The following is a 17774-nucleotide window of genomic DNA, read 5'->3' as shown; positions in this document are numbered from 1 at the left end:
TTTATCAAATACAAACAAAAGTGCTACAATGACGATTTCTCAAAAATTTTTTGGAACTAAACAAGGCCTAGGACAAAACACAAATCCGCGTACTTGCTGCGTGCCTGCGTGACAGCATGAGATCCTGCATCGTTTTTTTTTCCAGAAGAAAGGTACGTACTGCTTTGAGAACTCTCGATGCACGCATACCATAGGGTCACAAAATTGGCAGCCACACGCGCCACAGCCGGCGTCAGCATATCCGCACAGTTCCCGTGAGCCTGAGGCCTGAGACCCCTTGGGCCTTGGCCGCGCAGTGTCCTGTGTCCACCATGGACACTGGCAGCCGACGCAGAACGGCGCACCGCGACAGAGTGCATAGCGCGGAGCTGCGACCGCACACCACATGCACGCTACCAGGAGTCCTGGACGAGATCATGGACCGTGACCAAGGCAAAAGCACGAGCGTCTCCTGTACGTACGATCGACGACGCACGCATGGTTCTTGAGCCCTTTCACTTTCTGCATGCATACGCACCTGCGGACGCAGCGTACGAGCAGGCGGTGCGCGGCCGCGGCGGCCCGGGCGTAGTCACGGGGCGACGGGGCGCGCGTGGTGCCGTGCCGGCGTGACCGCGCCGCGCCCGCCCGGAACCGAGGCCCGAGCCAGTTGGTTTCGGCGTCGTCTAACAGCAACGTACGTGCTGGGTGGGCACCGAATCCGCCGTCGCTGTCAGCCGGTGCGTGCGACGCTGTGGGGGCGTGTGCGATGCGAGGTGTTTGTGCATGGTGGGCAAGAGAAGCCGTTGGAGACTTGCAGTTGCGTTGCAGGTGATGATGACTCGAGCGTTGCTGGCTCATCACTCATGCAATGCAGGTACTGAAAATCGATCCCGGGAGATGTACGGCCGCCAGGTTGACTGCTAGTGTTAGGCCTTGTTTAGTTCCCTAAAAATTTTGTAAAATCTTTCAGATTCCTCGTCACATCGAATCTTTAGACGTATGTATGGAGTAATAAATATAGATAAAAATAAAAACTAATTTCACAGTTTTGTCGAAATTGACAAGACGAATCTTTTGACCCTAGTTAGTCTATAATTAGACAATATTTATCAAATACAAACGAAAGTGCTACTATTTATATTTTGCAAAAATTTTTGGAATTAAACAAAGCCTTATTTTCACCTCTCAAGAGTGTACTCTTAGCAACATTTTGATGTGTTCATTTATCATCACGCGTTGCCAGTCTACTCAAACGGAAAGTGCCAGTTAGGCCTTGGCCTTGTTTAGTTACAAATTCTTTTTGCAAAATAAACACTATAACATTTTCGTTTGTATTTGATAAATATTGTCTAATTATGAACTAACTAAACTCAAAAGATTCGTCTCGCTGATTACAGATAAAATGTGTAACTAGTTATTTTTTAATTTATATTTAATGCCGCAAGATTTGATATGACAGAAAATCTTAAAAATTTTATAATTTTTTTGGGGAAGTAAACAAGGCTTTATTATTTCAATTTGTGGGATTACACGATACGGTTTCGTCATCGAGTCAGGATAGAGGTTGTGCAGGCACAGGTTCGTGGCTGGGTGGGTCTCCCTATGCAGCAGGATGCAGCAGGCACAGGTTTAGTGGCGCGGGTCTCGTATATCCACACTCATCATCTCGAAAACGCCCGCCGCCTGAACTCGTCTCGCCCGCGGCCGATCTCCTCCATCCGCTCGCCGGAGAGGAGACTGCGCTCGGTCGAGCAGCACCTGGGGCCCAGCGTCCTCGCGACCAGCTCTGGCGCGGCGTCCGCCCTCTGCAGCCCCGGTGTCCGCGCGACCGTCGCTGCTGTCCTACTTCGCCACTCGCCACCTTGGCCGGAGACGAGCAAGAGCAACACCAGGTTTTCCTTCCCCTTGGTCCTCCCTTCCTGCTGCGCGAAGCCGTGCGCCCAAACCCTAGCATACTATTCGTAATCGGGATCTGAATCTTATTACAGGTGTATATGCTTGTATTATGACTACCAACTTCGATTGTTTTGCAAAAATTATTGGGTGTACATGTGTACACCCATGTCCTTTACTGGGTCCGCCCATTCTGAGAGCCTACAAAGGACGAATGCAGTTTATTTTCCATGATTTTTTAGGGTTCAGTTGAATCCCTGTGCCCCCTATTTCAGTTTCATTTCATCCCCCTGGTGTCTTTTGATGACTCGTCAGTCGGAACTTACTGTGAAAATAAGAATCATTCAGCCTTGTGCTGACGTCTTATGTGTGACAATTGCCCAGTTTCTTCAGTTTGTCAAGTGATAGGCTGAAGTTTGTATATCAGTGTTTTCTGCTTGGATTTCTCTGATATGCGCTATCATTTGCTCCTTCGTTTTTATGCAACTCACTGTATACTCTGAGATGTATAAATGATTTAACACCATCCTAAGGTTGATGCACACAACTTTCTGGAAAGATGCTTCATGTATGCTAATTCCCCTTGTGCCTCACGACTATATTTTTCATAGATCATTAATGCCTTACTGGTTCTGGTTTCATGATCTTAACAGTCCACTCTGTCAGTCTGTCTATTGAGACGATTAGTTTCCAACTGACTAATTTGGTGATTCTGTGATACTTGATAGGGAATGGAAGAGCTACAGAAGGACGGTGGGCAACAATCAAATGGCTCTGATTCTGAACCAGAAGCTATGGTGTTGGATGACAATGGAGCGGGAAAATCCCATAGCATGGATGGAAACAGGGATTCTCCTGTAGATGTCGATGAAGGCCAGTCATCTATGGATGTGGATACTAAGGGAAAACCATCCCTCAATGATGATGTTAATGGAAAGTCTTCTGAGCCATATTCCAATGCTCCAATTGACCTGAGTGTGGAAAGCCTAGAGAAGTTTTGCAAAGAAGCATCAAGGTCCTTCTTTGATGAAGTTGGTCTGATTAGCCATCAGATAAATTCCTACAATGACTTTGTCTCGCATGGGCTTCAGGAGCTTTTTGATTCGCTGGGGGAAGTGATTGTTGAACCTGGCTATGATCCTTCAAAGAAAGGATCAGGTGGCTGGAAGCATGCCATCATCAAGTTTGGGAGAGTGAAGCTTGAAAAGCCTGTGTTTTGGACTGGCAAGGATGAAGGTTCTGTTGATTTTAAGCCTTGGCATGCTCGTCTCCAGAATATGACATATGCTTCAAGACTTATAGTAGAAGTGAATATTCAGGTCCTGACTATTTTCATTCTTTTACATGCCCATTACTTGTTCTTTATATATGCCATGGTTTTCCTAAGAAAACATGCCACCTGGGTGAACTATAAAATCAGTGACGAGGAAAAAAGGTTTACAAGAATGCTTGAATATGAATGGCATGACCCCATGTTATTTATTGTAGACAACACAAAATTCAGTCCTTTTGTTATAAGCTAAACCCATAAACCAATGCCTTGGCCACCGAGCAATATTTGTTGGCACCTGCACACAAGCACCAGGTGAGCAGGCCCTGCTCACCTTCCCTCTCCCTCACCCCTGCTCCAAGGAAGAGGAAGAGCCCTGAGCTCCCTCACTCACTCACGCAGCACACACACACTCAGCTTTCAGACTTGAACTGAAAACTGGAGAACTGAATGAGTGGCAATGAACTGAGTTTTTCCATTGCAATAGGTAGGGTATATATACACAAGCTATGTACCTGCTGGTACACTACTTGGATGGTGACTACACCACTCCAACAACTACACTACATGGCTTATCTCAGCCAATTCCTACTCTTGTACCAGCCTAAACCAGCCCACTACTCTAGCTGGTGTACTTCTACCAACTATGGAAGACTAAATGGCCTATCGCCATACTTCTACAGTGGCAGCCAAGAGCTGACCACTTGAACCTGCCGAATGCAGGACAAAAGTACAAGAGGGACAGCAGATTATATCTTACAATCTTCCCCTAATCCTGCTGTGTACTCTTGACCTCCACCATGCCAATCTTGCTCCTTAGCTCCAAGAACCGAAGTCGCCCAACTGGCTTAGTGAAGATGTCAGCGAGTTGTCGACCAGTCTCAACAAACTCGATGACAATCTGCTTCTCCTCGACGCAATCTCGTAGGAAGTGGAACTTCACATCGATGTGTTTGCTTCGGTCGTGGAGAACAGGATTCTTTGCCAGCGCTATTGCTGGCTGATTGTCCACTTTGAGCACAGGCGGCCGGGGCTCAATGCCTGTGAGCTCCCCCAGCAGCCGGCGCATCCACACCAACTGGCATGCCGCGGTGGCTGCAGCGACATATTCTGCCTCGCAAGTCGACAGAGCCACCGTCTTCTGCTTCAGCGATTGCCAGGCGACAGGTGCCGCGCCGAGGAGGATCAACACGCCTGAGGTGCTGCGCCGTCCATCGACATCTCCTGCCATGTCCGCGTCGCTGTAAGCCGCGAGCTCCAGCCCGCCTCCACCAGACCCCCCGCCTTTCGGGAAGACGAGAGCCTGGTCCATCGTCCCCTGGATGTAGCGCAGCACCCGCTTGACTGCCATCCAGTGATCCTCCCGCGGGTCCTCCATGAACCGGCTTACATACCCGACCGCGAACGCGATGTCCGGCCGAGTATGGGTGAGCCAGCGCAGCCCGCCGACGATGCTCCGGTAGCGCGTTGCGTCCACCTTCTCCGCCGTGCTCTGCTTCGACAGCTTGATCCGCTCCTCCATCGGAGTCGCCGCAGGCCTGCAATTCTCCATGCCCGCCCGCTCCAGCACCTTGCGCGCGTAGGCACGCTGCCCCAGCGTGACTGCCTTGCCTCCCTGCTTCACCTCGATGCCGAGGTAGTAGCTCAGCGCACCGAGATCGGTCATCTGGAACTTTGCCGCCATCTCGGTTTTGAACGATGAGATGTCCCTCTCCCGCGCACCGGTGACGATTAAGTCATCCACGTACACCCCGACGACGAGTTCTTCCTTCCCCCGTCGGCGGGTGTACAGGGCATGCTCTGTTGCACACCGCGTGAACCCGAGCTCTGCCATGGTGGCGTCGAGCTTGGAGTTCCACGCTCGCGGCGCCTGCCGCAAGCCGTAGAGCGCCTTCCTGAGGCGGAGCACCTTGTGCTCAGCCCCCTGTGCGATGAAACCTGGGGCCTGCTTGACGAAGACCTCCTCCGTCAAGTCGCCGTTGAGAAAGGCGGATTTGACGTCGAGGTGGTGAACAGCCCAGTCCTTGGCCGCCGCCATGGCCAGGACGAGTCGCACCGACTCCATGCGCGCCACTGGCGCGAACACCTCCTCGAAATCGATCCCTTCTCGCTGCACGAACCCCCGAGCGACGAGCCGCGCCTTGTGCTTCACCACCGCGCCGTGCTCGTCCTTCTTCACCTTGTAGACCCATTTGAGTCCAATCGGCCGGCATCCAGCCGGTGGATCGACCAACTCCCAGGTCCGATTTGCCTCGATCTGCCGCATCTCCTCCAGCATAGCGCGCCGCCACTCCGGCTCGCGCTCTGCTGCAGCGAAGGTGGCCGGCTCTTCTGTGCTCAGCATCATGAGCTCCTCCTCTTCGCCCAGCAGCCGTGCTGCCAGTCCCGGAGTTGCTGCATCACCGATAACATTGTCCACACGACGAAATCGTACCTCCTCGCCGTCGTGGAAGGCGTCCACGAATTCGGTGACGTCTGGTGGTGGAGTGGCATACTCCACTTGAGCCGTGGTCGGAGTCCTCTGTTGAGGCGGGGTGCCGCCCGTCGTGGTGGGGCTGGGCGGCTCAGCTTCCCCTGCTGCTGGCGCCTCGCCCCCTGCTTCCCCTGCTCCAGGGGCTGCTGCTTCCTCCACGACTCCGGTTGGTGCGTGGACTTGACTGGTGATAACCAGTTGCTCGACGGTGAAGGTCCCACCGATCCCGAGCGCGCCCTCTTCTCCCGCCAAGTCTTCCTCCTCCCACCTCCACTTCCCCGCTTCATCAAACACGACGTCGCGGGACACTGTCACCCTCCCGGTGACTGGATCGTAGAGCATGTAGGCTTTTGATCCTTCCTCGTAGCCGAGGAACACCATCTTCGTGCTCCGGTCTTCAAGCTTGGTGAGGCCGGGCTTGGTGTTCTTCACATGCCCAATGCACCCAAACGTGCGCATGAATGCCACGCTCGGCTTGCGGCCATGCCAAGCTTCGAACGGTGTCTTCCCGCTCAGCGCCTTCGTCGGTGCTCTGTTGAGAATGAACACCGCCGTGCTCACTGCCTCTCCCCAGAACGCCCCCGGCATTCCCTTGGCCTTCAGCATGCACCTCGCCATCCCGACGATGGATTGATTCCGGCGTTCCACCACGCCGTTTTGCTGAGGTGAGTAGGGCGCCGTGAGATGGCGCTCCACTCCCTCCTCCGCGCAGTAGGTGGCGAACTCCACCGCCGTGAACTCCCCTCCACGGTACGTTCGCAACACCCGCAGTCTCCTCCCAGACTCTGCCTCAACCTTCGCCTTGAGTTGCTTGATGGCTTCTGCTGCTTCGCTCTTACTGGTCAGGAGCCGCAACCACATGTAGCGACCGTAGTCATCCACCAGCAGGAGGAAATACCTCCGCCCTCCATGCGTGGCCGGGGTGATAGGCCCGCATAGGTCACCATGAACCAGCTCAAGCTTCTCCTTGGCGCGGTACTTCGCCTCCTTGGGGAACGGCAGTCTCCTCTGCTTCCCCACCAGGCAGCTGTCACAAAGCTCGCTGGCGTGTTGGATCTTGGGCATCCCCCTCACCATTGCCGCCAGTCTGCTCAGTGCGTCGAAGTTCAAATGCCCGAGCCGGCCATGCCATAGCCACGACTCCTCCGTGCACTGTGCCGCCAGGCACACTGGCTGCTCGACCTTAAGATCCAGCAGAAACAGCCGGTTCTTCGACCTTGTGACCTTGGCCAGCAACCGCCGGTCTTGGTCACGGATCCGCAGCACTCCGCCCTTGATCACCACCTCTGCGCCTCGCTCGTCCAACTGCCCGAGGCTGATGATGCTTGTCTTCGGATCCAGTAGACATCTGTCAGCGCCCGATGTTCTCCGTTCCGACACCGGAACAGGACAGTGCCTCGGCCGCGGATTGCCACCCGGGAGCCATCGCCGAACTTGACGCTCCCGGTGGTTTCTTCATCAAGTTCGGAGAAAACAGCGCGGCTTCCTGTCATATGGTTGCTCGCGCCTGAGTCGAGGTACCACCTCTGCTCCAGCTCTTCGCCGTCCGCTCCCAGGAGGACACGCGCGCGAGACTCGTCAAGTTCGACGGCCTGCGGCGCAGTCCCCTGCTTCGCCTCCGCCTCCCCTGCTTCGCCTTCCTGCAGCGCGCAACACTCCCCCATCAACAGAGCGCACTCGTCGTCGCTGTCGTCCCGAGCCAAGTGGGCCTCCTCCTTCTTCTCCGGCTTCTTCTCCGGGCATTCTCGTGCCCAGTGCCCCACCTTCCCGCAGCGCCTGCAGGCGTTGGGGTCGGCGTTCCTTTTCTTCTTCTTCTTGTCCGCCGGCGGCTTCCCGCGCCCCTTGGCGCCATCTCCGCCGCGGCTGGTGGAGCCTTCCCCGGTCCGGCGCTTGTCCTTCATGCGCGCGGTCCACTCCTCTTCCGTCAGGAGTAGCTTGGGCTTCTCCTTCTCTGGTGCCGGCGTGATGCGGCTCTCCGCTACTCGCAGCTGCCCAGCCACGTCCTCCAGAGACAATGTGGAGATGTCCAACATCGTCTCTATGGACATGGCGAGCTGCGAATACTTTGCCGGCACGGTGCGCAGCAGCTTGGTGACGAGGTCCTCGTCGTCCACCTTCTTCCCGTAGGTGGCCAGTTGCGTGGCCAGGGATTGAAGACGAAGAGTGAACTCCTCCACCGATTCTCCGGGCTTGAACTTAATGTCGTTGAGCTCCCTGCGGAGCTGCTGGATTCTTGCCCGCTTGGCTCGGTCCGAGCCGACACGCAGCGACTCCAGCATCTCCCAGGCCTGCTTCGCGGTCTCCTTGGCGCCCAGCGCCTCGTGGTATTCCGCCGGCGTCGAGGCCATGAGCGCCTCCATGACTCCCACCTGGGCGTCCTCAGTGCGGTCATCCTCCTCAATCGCCCGCCACCACTTCCGCGCGCGCAGCTTCCACTTCATCTGCATCGCCCACTCACCGTAGTTGGTGCGGGTGAGCATGGGCCAAGAGCCGCTGCCACCGAACTCCTTCACCACGCGCACCTCCACCTGCGGTGGCGCCGGCTGGAGCTGACGCTCTGCGCCCTCCCCGCCACCATTCCGGCCCGCATCCTCCGCCATTGCTGGTCGATGGACCTAGCACACGGCTTGTACTGCTCCGATACCAATTGTTGGCACCTGCACACAAGCACCAGGTGAGCAGGCCCTGCTCACCTTCCCTCTCCCTCACCCCTGCTCCAAGGAAGAGGAAGAGCCCTGAGCTCCCTCACTCACTCACGCAGCACACACACACTCAGCTTTCAGACTTGAACTGAAAACTGGAGAACTGAATGAGTGGCAATGAACTGAGTTTTTCCATTGCAATAGGTAGGGTATATATACACAAGCTATGTACCTGCTGGTACACTACTTGGATGGTGACTACACCACTCCAACAACTACACTACATGGCTTATCTCAGCCAATTCCTACTCTTGTACCAGCCTAAACCAGCCCACTACTCTAGCTGGTGTACTTCTACCAACTATGGAAGACTAAATGGCCTATTGCCATACTTCTACAGTGGCAGCCAAGAGCTGACCACTTGAACCTGCCGAATGCAGGACAAAAGTACAAGAGGGACAGCAGATTATATCTTACAATATTGACGTGCCTGCATTTCATTTGCTTGAATTTCCCTTGCACCCTAATCAGTAATCAGTATAGCATAGTTCTAAATGATTGAATGTTAAATAAAGCAGCCTAGGACTGGATGGGTGATTGGTGTTTTGAGGACATCCATCAGTCATCAGCACTATAGTTATTCTTGTTTTCTCCATTTGCTGGATTCCATTTGAAGAGTCTATTACATTTACTTATTCCTTATGTATGATGAAGCTGGAGACATGTAGTCACCTTGGTACTTGTTTTGGTGTCATAATGTTACTCCCATTTGCTTAGGTTTTATGGTCACCTGATTATCTGTTATTTTTCATTGTACCAGGTTTATTCTTTGGAGAAAAGTGACAAATCTAAAACAGGAAATGATGGTTTTGTTCAAAAAAGGGACTTCATGAATGAAACTCATTGGATATTTATTGGCCTCCTTCCGGTTATGGTGAAATCAAACTTATGTTTGTTGCATAGTCTCAAGGAAAGCGAGTGCTTGTTCGATGCAGGTGGATACTTTTTGGTCAAGGGAATGGAGAAGGTAATAACTCTATGATATCTGTTGTTAATGTATTATGTAGGATGATTTAATTATTAGCTTTCAAGTGTCCTTTTGTTGCTGGGACTATTTGGGCTGTGAGCTTTCTTAGAACCCAGTCAGCAAATTTGTGTAATGTGCATTACTGGTAGCTCATAAGAGGGAGAAAAATGTCTAAATATGATTGTAGCTATATAAACACGACAATCTATCGTATCGAAGAAAACTTTGGCACAACAGTCATTTGAGGTGGTCTCCTCCTGGTGCCATATGCTAGCTTCTTGTGTTTAAGCTATATATATAAGTCTAAACCTATGCAGCAAGAGGCAGATACGGATGTGCGGATACTGCATTTGTCTAAAAAAAATCCGATACACGGATACATTTTATGATTTTTAATTAAATAAATAATAAAACATTAAATTATAAAAGCAATAGCGCCAAAAGAAAGTTCGAGTGTTCGACATTACCCTGCAATATTGGTGTTTTCCTCTTTTCCAATTTTTGAATCAACCAAAAGTCCAGATAAGCGTCTGCATTCACTAATTTCCAAATAAAGAAGTTCATAAATCACTGTAGTAAAACATAGAAGTTCAATGTATGAGCTCTGGCCTTGGTCATTGGCGTCATTGGCATAGAAGTATAGAACAAAGCACTAGCACCAGTACTACTCGAATTTGTTGGTGATGGGTGATGCCATTTGCCATCTTGTTGCGGCTGGGAAAAATTGTGGAGAAAACACAACAGAGTGCGCTAGATCAGGAAGGTGAACAAGGAAAATCAACAGAGGTCAAGAACCGAAGAACATGACTAAATCGAGAATAGAAAGCCAACAAGAGGGTTGTCGTTGGCTTGTCACTGAATTGCTGCTAGGGGCCTGTGCATGCTGCCGAGGTGGGGGGGGGGGGGATGGTGGAGGTTCGTGATCGGTGGGCTGGGGTCGTCGTCTGTGCTGCCCTTGTGTGTGCTGCAACTGCAATGCGGGCATGGCGGAGCTTATCGGTGGCAGCGGAGGTGTGTCGCTAGTGTGGCGGAGGCTCGTTGCTGGCAGCCAGCGGGTAGGAGTGCTTGTCCGTGCTATGTTGATTCACCGGTGCACGGGTGTGCGGGCAGCGGCACGATGCAGCGAATGAGACAGAACAGTGCGGGAGTGGATAGGATGGAGTGTCGGAGGTTACGTATTGCTGGTGCGTATCAACATTTGTTGAATTTATTTTATTTCCAATATGCTGCCGATACGTATTGGAGCCATATCCTTCGCATATCCGTATCATAGTCACAAAGTTTCTAGGTCGATGGGGTCGAGGTACATGGTACGATACTTGCGAGTTGCGAGAGATTTTTACACTTTGGGTCGAAAATGAACCCGTGAACCCAGGCCAGGGTCGACGAACGCGGGTCAAGGGTCAAAGGTGATGAACCCGTTTTATGTGACTATGATCCGTATCAGATACGTATCTGATAAGGGATACACTGCCCATCACACATATCCACGCAACACAGGTCTAAACTATGCAGCACGGATACGATATGTGTATCGGTATCAGAAGGATATGGATACGGCAATTTCCTGAAAAAAATCCAATACGTGGATACGTTTTACTATTTAAAAATAAAAAAGATAATAACGCATTAAAATTGATAAAACAATAAAACATTGCAATCTACTTAAATACTTAAGTTCTATTATTACAGAATAGCAGGTCTCAAGTCTCAACTCTCAAATTCTCAAATATAGTAGTCTGAAATATAGGAGAGTAATAAAAGGCATCCAGGCTTGCAATTCAGGCTCGCATCAAGTTCCTGTTTCCTCATTTGTTTCATTCTCATCCACAATATCATGCCACAGATCACCCAAACCAAAAGGCACAGCTTGCAATTCAGGCTCATCAAGGGGGAGAGGTCAGCCACTTCGAGAATGCCAATACCATCAAGGCACCAAGTGAATCAAAAGAATCTCCTCCCACATCCCACTGTCTTGTATGCATCAATTCTTCTTGACAGATGCCTCAGTGGGGAGCAAAGAAATCAAGCAACAATAGAGTAGATTGAGAAGTGAGAACAGGGAAGGGGATGAACTCACGGCCGTCATGGGAGAAGGAGGGTTGATGGATCGATGTCGCGGAGGCGGAGACTCGTCGCCGGCGGCCGGCGAGCGGGACGAGGCATGCGTCACCGCCTGAGTTTCTGGGAGGCGGCGCGAGGTTGCGGGCGTTCCAGCGTCGGGGGCATTTGGAGATAGCATTGCTTGTTGTTGGGCTGGTTCATATCCAACATGCATACGTATCGGGCCACGTACTCAATAATCACGAAAATAATAAAAAATTGGATACTCTGCAGATATCGGTCGCGTGCGTATCCGATACATGTTACGAACCCTCAGTCACGTATCCATGCAACACAGGGTCTAAATGAGCTGTAGTGTGTTATTTAGTCATATCTTGGAGATTCTAATAGACTTCAAAGTTCCCGTGATAATTATTTACAGGAATGCTGACGATCTGCTGATGACATACTCAGATACCATTTCATGATTTCACTATTTCAGATACCCGATTATTTGCTAAGTTCATTTGGAGTTTCCTTTTGGGTGTGACTATCTGCGTTGTAGCCTTTTTACTGCAAAGAGAATGCCCTTTGAATCACATATAGTATTTTTCTTTCATTATGTTTCTATTGTTGTCATACCTGCAGGTATTCATTGCTCAAGAGCTAAGATGTCTAAAGAGGCTCTGGATTATTGACCGTCCTTGCTGGATGATCTCTTTTATGTCTGAAATGAAGCGTAGACGTATATATATTAAACTAGTTGAATCTACAAGGAGTGAAGATTTCAGTGGGAGCAAAATCATTTCCATTTCCTTTTTGTATGCGACAATGCCAGTTTGGTTGTTGTTCTTTGCACTTGGAATATCATCAGATAAGGAAGCCTTTGATGTGATAGATATGCAAGATTGCGATGCTTCTGTTATCAACACAATATCTGCAACTATCAAAGAATCTGATGAATTGTGTGAAGGGTTTCGTAAATCAGATAAAGCTCGTCAATATGTTGATGAGTTGGTAAAAAGTTCGAGATTTCCTCCAGCGGAGTCCTTTGATGACTATATTGCTAGGTTTCTCTTTCCTGATATTAGTGGAAATAGAAACAAAGCACTTTTCTTAGGGTACATGGTGAAATGTCTGCTAATGGCTTTTACTGGGAAGCGTAAATGTGATAATAAGGATGATTTCAGGAACAAGAGGCTGGACCTACCTGGTGAATTGCTTGGAAGGGAACTTAGGGCACATCTTAGGCTGGCAGAGAAGCGCATGGTTAAGGCCATTCAAAGAGATTTGAATAGTGACCGTGAGTTACAAGATCTTGAACGCTATATAGATGCATCGATTGTTACTAATGGTCTAAGTCGTGCCTTTTCCACTGGTTCTTGGTGCCATCCCTACAAAAGAGCTGAACGGTGCTCAGGAATTGTTGCGACTCTAAGGAGAACTAATCCTCTTCAAATGATGTCTGACTTGAGGAAAACCCGGCAGCGGGTTGCTTATGCTGGGAAAGCTGGTGATGCAAGATATCCGTAAGTAATTTATTTTTCATCAACCAAGTATTGCATGTCCATCTTGTGCTTTTGTATCTCCTAACATTGAGTGACTTCAAACTAAATCCCTACATACAGGAATCCATCGTATTGGGGAAAGCTGTGTTTTATGTCCACTCCGGATGGTGAAAACTGTGGACTTGTGAAAAATCTAGCTGTTACTGCTATTGTTAGCTCAAGGGTGGTGCAGCCCTTGATTGAGAGCTTCATTTCTTGTGGAATGAGTAAGCTGAATGACATTCCTACTGAGCACATTCAAAGAATGGATAAGATCTTTTTGAATGGCAATTGGGTGGGATCTTGTAAAGATTCAGCTTCATTTGTATTTCGATTGAGGTGCATGAGACGCAGCAGTCTGATTGATCCTCAGGTTCCCTATCTTTCCCATGGCTGGTCACTTTCTGCTTTAACTTATTTACAACCTTTACTAAGATGCTTGGTGTGCAGGTTTACATATATGTGTAGTGTTTTATTTTTTTAGAAGAGTCACAATGTCCTGTCATTGATTTTAGAAAAGTAAAATTTCATCTTTACGCCTGCTTGAATAATAATGGTTTTCCTTGGCTCCTTTTCAATCTTGATGCTCTGTCTTATATCTATTACCTATTTTTGAGGATAAATGTTTTTTGCAATTTGGTTAATGAGTGAGTATAAATAGGTTAAAATCATTTCCTTTGAAGTGACCTATATTAGTTTGTTTATTATCAATTTCCCAAATTGTGTTGTCTTTCTTTTCTGTTTCTGTTAACTACTGAGCATTTCCTGCCTATCTCGACTGCTGTGTTTGTGTCATGTAATTTTAGGTATCCTTTTCTCAATGCATAAATGTGAGGATGTTGGTTGCTTTTAGTTGTTGACACCTTTGTCAGTACTGCATACTAATATTCCACATCAAGATGTTCTTTATAATGTTTCTTATGTTTCTCGTTTCATCTTATTAGGTTGAAATTAAAAGGGACAAGCACCACAAGGAGGTTCGTGTGTTTTCTGATGCTGGACGAATCCTCAGACCCCTTCTTGTGGTTGAGAATCTTAAAAAAATCAGAAAACCAAAGGGGCGCTCATTCTCTTTCCAGGAATTAATGCAACAGGAAATAATTGAGTTCATTGGTGTTGAAGAGGAGGAAGATATACAATGTGCGTGGGGAATCAGGCATTTGTTTGAGAGTGAAGGAGCGATATCTAGTTATACTCACTGTGAACTGGATCCTTCCTTTCTTCTGGGATTAAGCTGCGGTATCATTCCTTTTGCAAACCATAATTTTGCTCGGAGGGTATTATACCAATCTGAAAAACACTCACAACAAGCTATTGGTTACTCAACGACAAATCCACACATCAGAGTTGATACTCTTTCTCATCAACTATATTATCCTCAGAGGCCTCTTTTCAAAACAGTTATAGCCGACTGTCTTGGCAGATCAGATTATACTACTTTTGGAAGAAAAGATGACTTCATGAGACCAGAATACTTCAATGGACAAAATGCAATTGTAGCAGTCAATGTTCATCAGGGGTTTAACCAAGAGGATTCCCTGGTTATGAATAGGGCTTCTCTTGAACGAGGTATGTTTAGGACTGAACACCTCAGGAGCTATAAGGCAGATGTAGAAAACAAGGATGGAACCAAACGACTGAAATTGAAGGAAAAGATAGACTTTGGAAAAACAGAAAGCAAAAGAGGACGTGTTGACAATCTTGATGATGATGGCTTACCTTACATTGGTGCAAGTCTTCAGACCAATGACATCGTTATTGGAAAAGTCTCAGAATCTGGAGAAGACCACAGTATTAAGCTGAAGCATACAGAAAAGGGAATGGTTCAGAAAGTATTGCTTTCAGCAAATGATGAAGGGAAGAATTTTGCTGTGGTTACTCTAAGACAGGTAAGGCCTTTTTTGGCTGCACCTCATTCCACATGTGTTGGGAACTTGGGATGAATTGATGTGGAAAATTAGTTAATTTTTCACCCCAATCTATCTCAACACATGTGGAATGAGGTGGATACGAGTGCATCCAAACAAGACCTAAATGACATTTGTCTTAGCAGAGAAGTATTAACAATTAACCAATTAGTACATTCCTTGAATTCTGGCTTCACTTGCAAGCGTACGGACCTTATTTGATAATAGAATGCTGCATTCTTCTCTTGACTGTTCCACCGATTGACAGAAACCATCTGTAGCTGCATTTACTGTCAGTTAAGCCTGTTACCTGTTTTGTGTGCCTGGCATTGTTATTTAACCCAATAGTTACCTTGCTCTCAAGCAATTATTGTTGGCCTTCTTGATATTCCTTTTTTAACCCAATAAGATTAATGAATTATCTATGCCTATATTCTTGCCATGCAATTAAGAGGAGATCATGGTCTCTCATGGATGATAAGAAAGACAAGCGTAGTGTGCGCTCATGGGTTACTTCATCCTTTATGGTTAAAATAAAACTTGTTTTGACTTTATTACCCCTCTTTTCTTTTACAACACTTGGCACTATTAACTTTTAGGATGTAACTTCGACACATGCAAATATTTCTAAGTACATATATTCTTTGGGTACCATTGTTGGCAACTCTAAAAATGGTAATTTCACACTATTGAACCATATATCTAAAAAAAGTATAGATAATTAGAAAATCAAAGCTAGCAAGTGTTATGAAACAGGGGTAGTACCTTTTTATGGGGTTCAGCACTTTACATGATTCCATTGATCCACCCCACGTCCCCATACCCCAAAAAAGTAACAATAATAATTTGGCTTCTCCTTGTTCTTGTCTTTTACGAAACGGATGAGCCCAGATAGGCTGCAGCTCAACTCACCCTTTTCCATTTCTTTAGATTAGATTTCTTCAAACACTTAATGTGACTATTCTAATTTTAGGTTCGGACACCTTGCCTTGGAGATAAGTTTTCCAGCATGCATGGCCAAAAAGGTGTTGTTGGATTTCTAGAATCTCAAGAGAACTTCCCATTTACTCACAAAGGTATAGTCCCGGATATTGTGATAAATCCGCATGCCTTCCCGACACGTCAAACTCCTGGACAGCTGCTTGAAGCTGCTCTGGGGAAGGGAATAGCCTGCAAAGGTACAATGAGATATGCGACACCATTCACCACAGCATCAGTTGATGTTATTGCAGAACAGTTGCACAGGTAAGTGTTTCTTCTTCCAACGGATGAATAGCTGCTTGCCTTAATTCAGTAACCCGCCCCTTGCACACGAAGCAAATATGAGACCCTTTCAAAGGGTTAGCCTCTTTTAGTTGAACTTTATAATTGTTAAGCTTATTAGTACATCTTATAAGAACCTTGTACGTCCTTAATGCACCCTATGCTCTCAAGTCTTAACTCTGTTGGTACTTTACTGCTTATTACACATACAGAAGAAGAAAAAGAAAGGTAGGGAAATAAAGTACACACAGAATGGCTGGTGGCTAACCTCATATTTTGTATATTTGTCATTTGAGTAAACATGTACTGCATTGTTCCTAGTATCTCTTAGTTTACAGTAATTTCACATGTATGTATCTTTTTGTAATCTTTTGCTCCAAAATGGTGGAAACACACAACTTTCCTTCCCCTTCCCCTTTTATCTTGTATTACTATCAGTTGATGCTTATCTTTTTCTTAACCGAGACATCCATAGTGGCACCACTAGATATAAAGCTGTGTGCGCTCACACACTAATAACATGTTATCAGTGAGGATCTTACTCCAGATAATCAAGTATCTTTGCATGTAATGTATCTGAGAATGAGAATATTTTAGTTATTTTCTTGTGTTTTAGACTTGTTTTCTTCTGTGATTTGTTTAGTTGATCTCCAAAATTTTATGTATCTTGTTGCATTGCAGGGCTGGTTATTCACGATGGGGAACCGAGAATGTACTAAATGGCCGAACTGGTGAAAGAATGCAATCCTTGATTTTCATGGGCCCCACCTTTTATCAGAGGCTGATTCATATGTCTGAAGATAAGGTGAAATTCCGTAATACTGGGCCAGTGCACCCCCTCACGAGGCAGCCTGTTGCCGACAGGAAAAGGTTTGGTGGAGTTAAGTTTGGAGAAATGGAGCGTGATTGCCTCCTCGCCCATGGGTCAGCTGCCAACCTGCATGAACGCCTCTTCATGCTTAGTGACTTCTCCCAGATGCACATCTGCCAGACATGCGAGCGTGTGGCTAATGTTGTCATGAGGTCTGTCTCCGGAGGCAAAAAGATCCGTGGCCCCTACTGCGGTTTCTGCAAGTCTTCGGAGAACATAGTGAGGATCAATGTGCCCTATGGCGCAAAGCTGCTCTACCAGGAACTCTTCAGCATGGGGATCTGCCTCAAGTTTGATACCGAAGTCTGCTAGAAGCTGCTCTACGCCTCTACCAGGAACTCTTCAGCATGGGGATCTGCCTCAAGTTTGATACCGAAGTCTGCTAGAACTTGTAGACCTGATTGTATCCAGACATCCAGTTATGTACATAACGTTACCCTATGAGGATAGAGGATATCGTACTGGCAGCTATGTGAAAATTCCTGCCGATGTGTGCTGCTGGCATAGCAAGGATGGGCGAGTGTGATGTAGTGAAACGGCACTGGCAGGTGGGTATCTCCAAGCAGGTGTGGGGATCTACCTCTGCTTTGAGAATAAACTCTGTTGAAACTAGAAAACCTGTAGCGTTTATGCTGTTTCTCCCTGCTGCTCATGTGATAAGCTATGCTCAAGTGAATGAACACTCGTTTCCTGTTTGCTGCTTGAATTGCGCTGTTGCATGCTTTTTTGTTTTAAGATTGTGATTTTGTGGAGCACCTGTATTGCCCCGTATGGATCAGGGAATGTTGCTATTGGATCACACCCCTTGCCACCGGTGATGATCGATGATGTGAGCTAGACAAATTGGATCATTGAT

General features: G+C 47.8%; 1 protein-coding gene across 1 annotated transcript; it reads left to right on the top strand.

The window, feature by feature from the left end:
* On the top strand, window positions 1598–17624 carry LOC8085255 (DNA-directed RNA polymerases IV and V subunit 2). The gene is made up of 8 exons (XM_002468182.2): window positions 1598–1874; window positions 2604–3194; window positions 9081–9287; window positions 11979–12859; window positions 12959–13250; window positions 13822–14766; window positions 15758–16029; window positions 16729–17624. The coding sequence occupies exons 2-8, from the start codon at window positions 2607–2609 to the stop codon at window positions 17228–17230; spliced, it is 3687 nt and encodes a 1228-aa protein (XP_002468227.1). The 5' UTR covers window positions 1598–1874; window positions 2604–2606; the 3' UTR covers window positions 17231–17624.

This window comes from Sorghum bicolor, chromosome 1 (genome assembly GCF_000003195.3).
Source record: "Sorghum bicolor cultivar BTx623 chromosome 1, Sorghum_bicolor_NCBIv3, whole genome shotgun sequence".
NCBI lineage: Eukaryota > Viridiplantae > Streptophyta > Magnoliopsida > Poales > Poaceae > Sorghum > Sorghum bicolor.
The sequence above is the reverse complement of the archived record's forward strand: the minus strand, read 5'-3'. Positions and strand labels throughout refer to the sequence as shown.

What these genes read in the sequence shown, in the direction of transcription:
- LOC8085255 (XM_002468182.2), top strand. Translation starts at nt 2,607, where the DNA reads ATGGAAGAGCTACAGAAGGACGGTGGGCAACAATCAAATGGCTCTGAT. An exon ending in TGGTCAAGGGAATGGAGAAG is followed by an intron (nt 9,288 to 11,978) that starts GTAATAACTCTA and finishes TCATACCTGCAG; the next exon opens with GTATTCATTGCTCAAGAGCT. An exon ending in GCTGGTGATGCAAGATATCC is followed by an intron (nt 12,860 to 12,958) that starts GTAAGTAATTTA and finishes CCCTACATACAG; the next exon opens with GAATCCATCGTATTGGGGAA.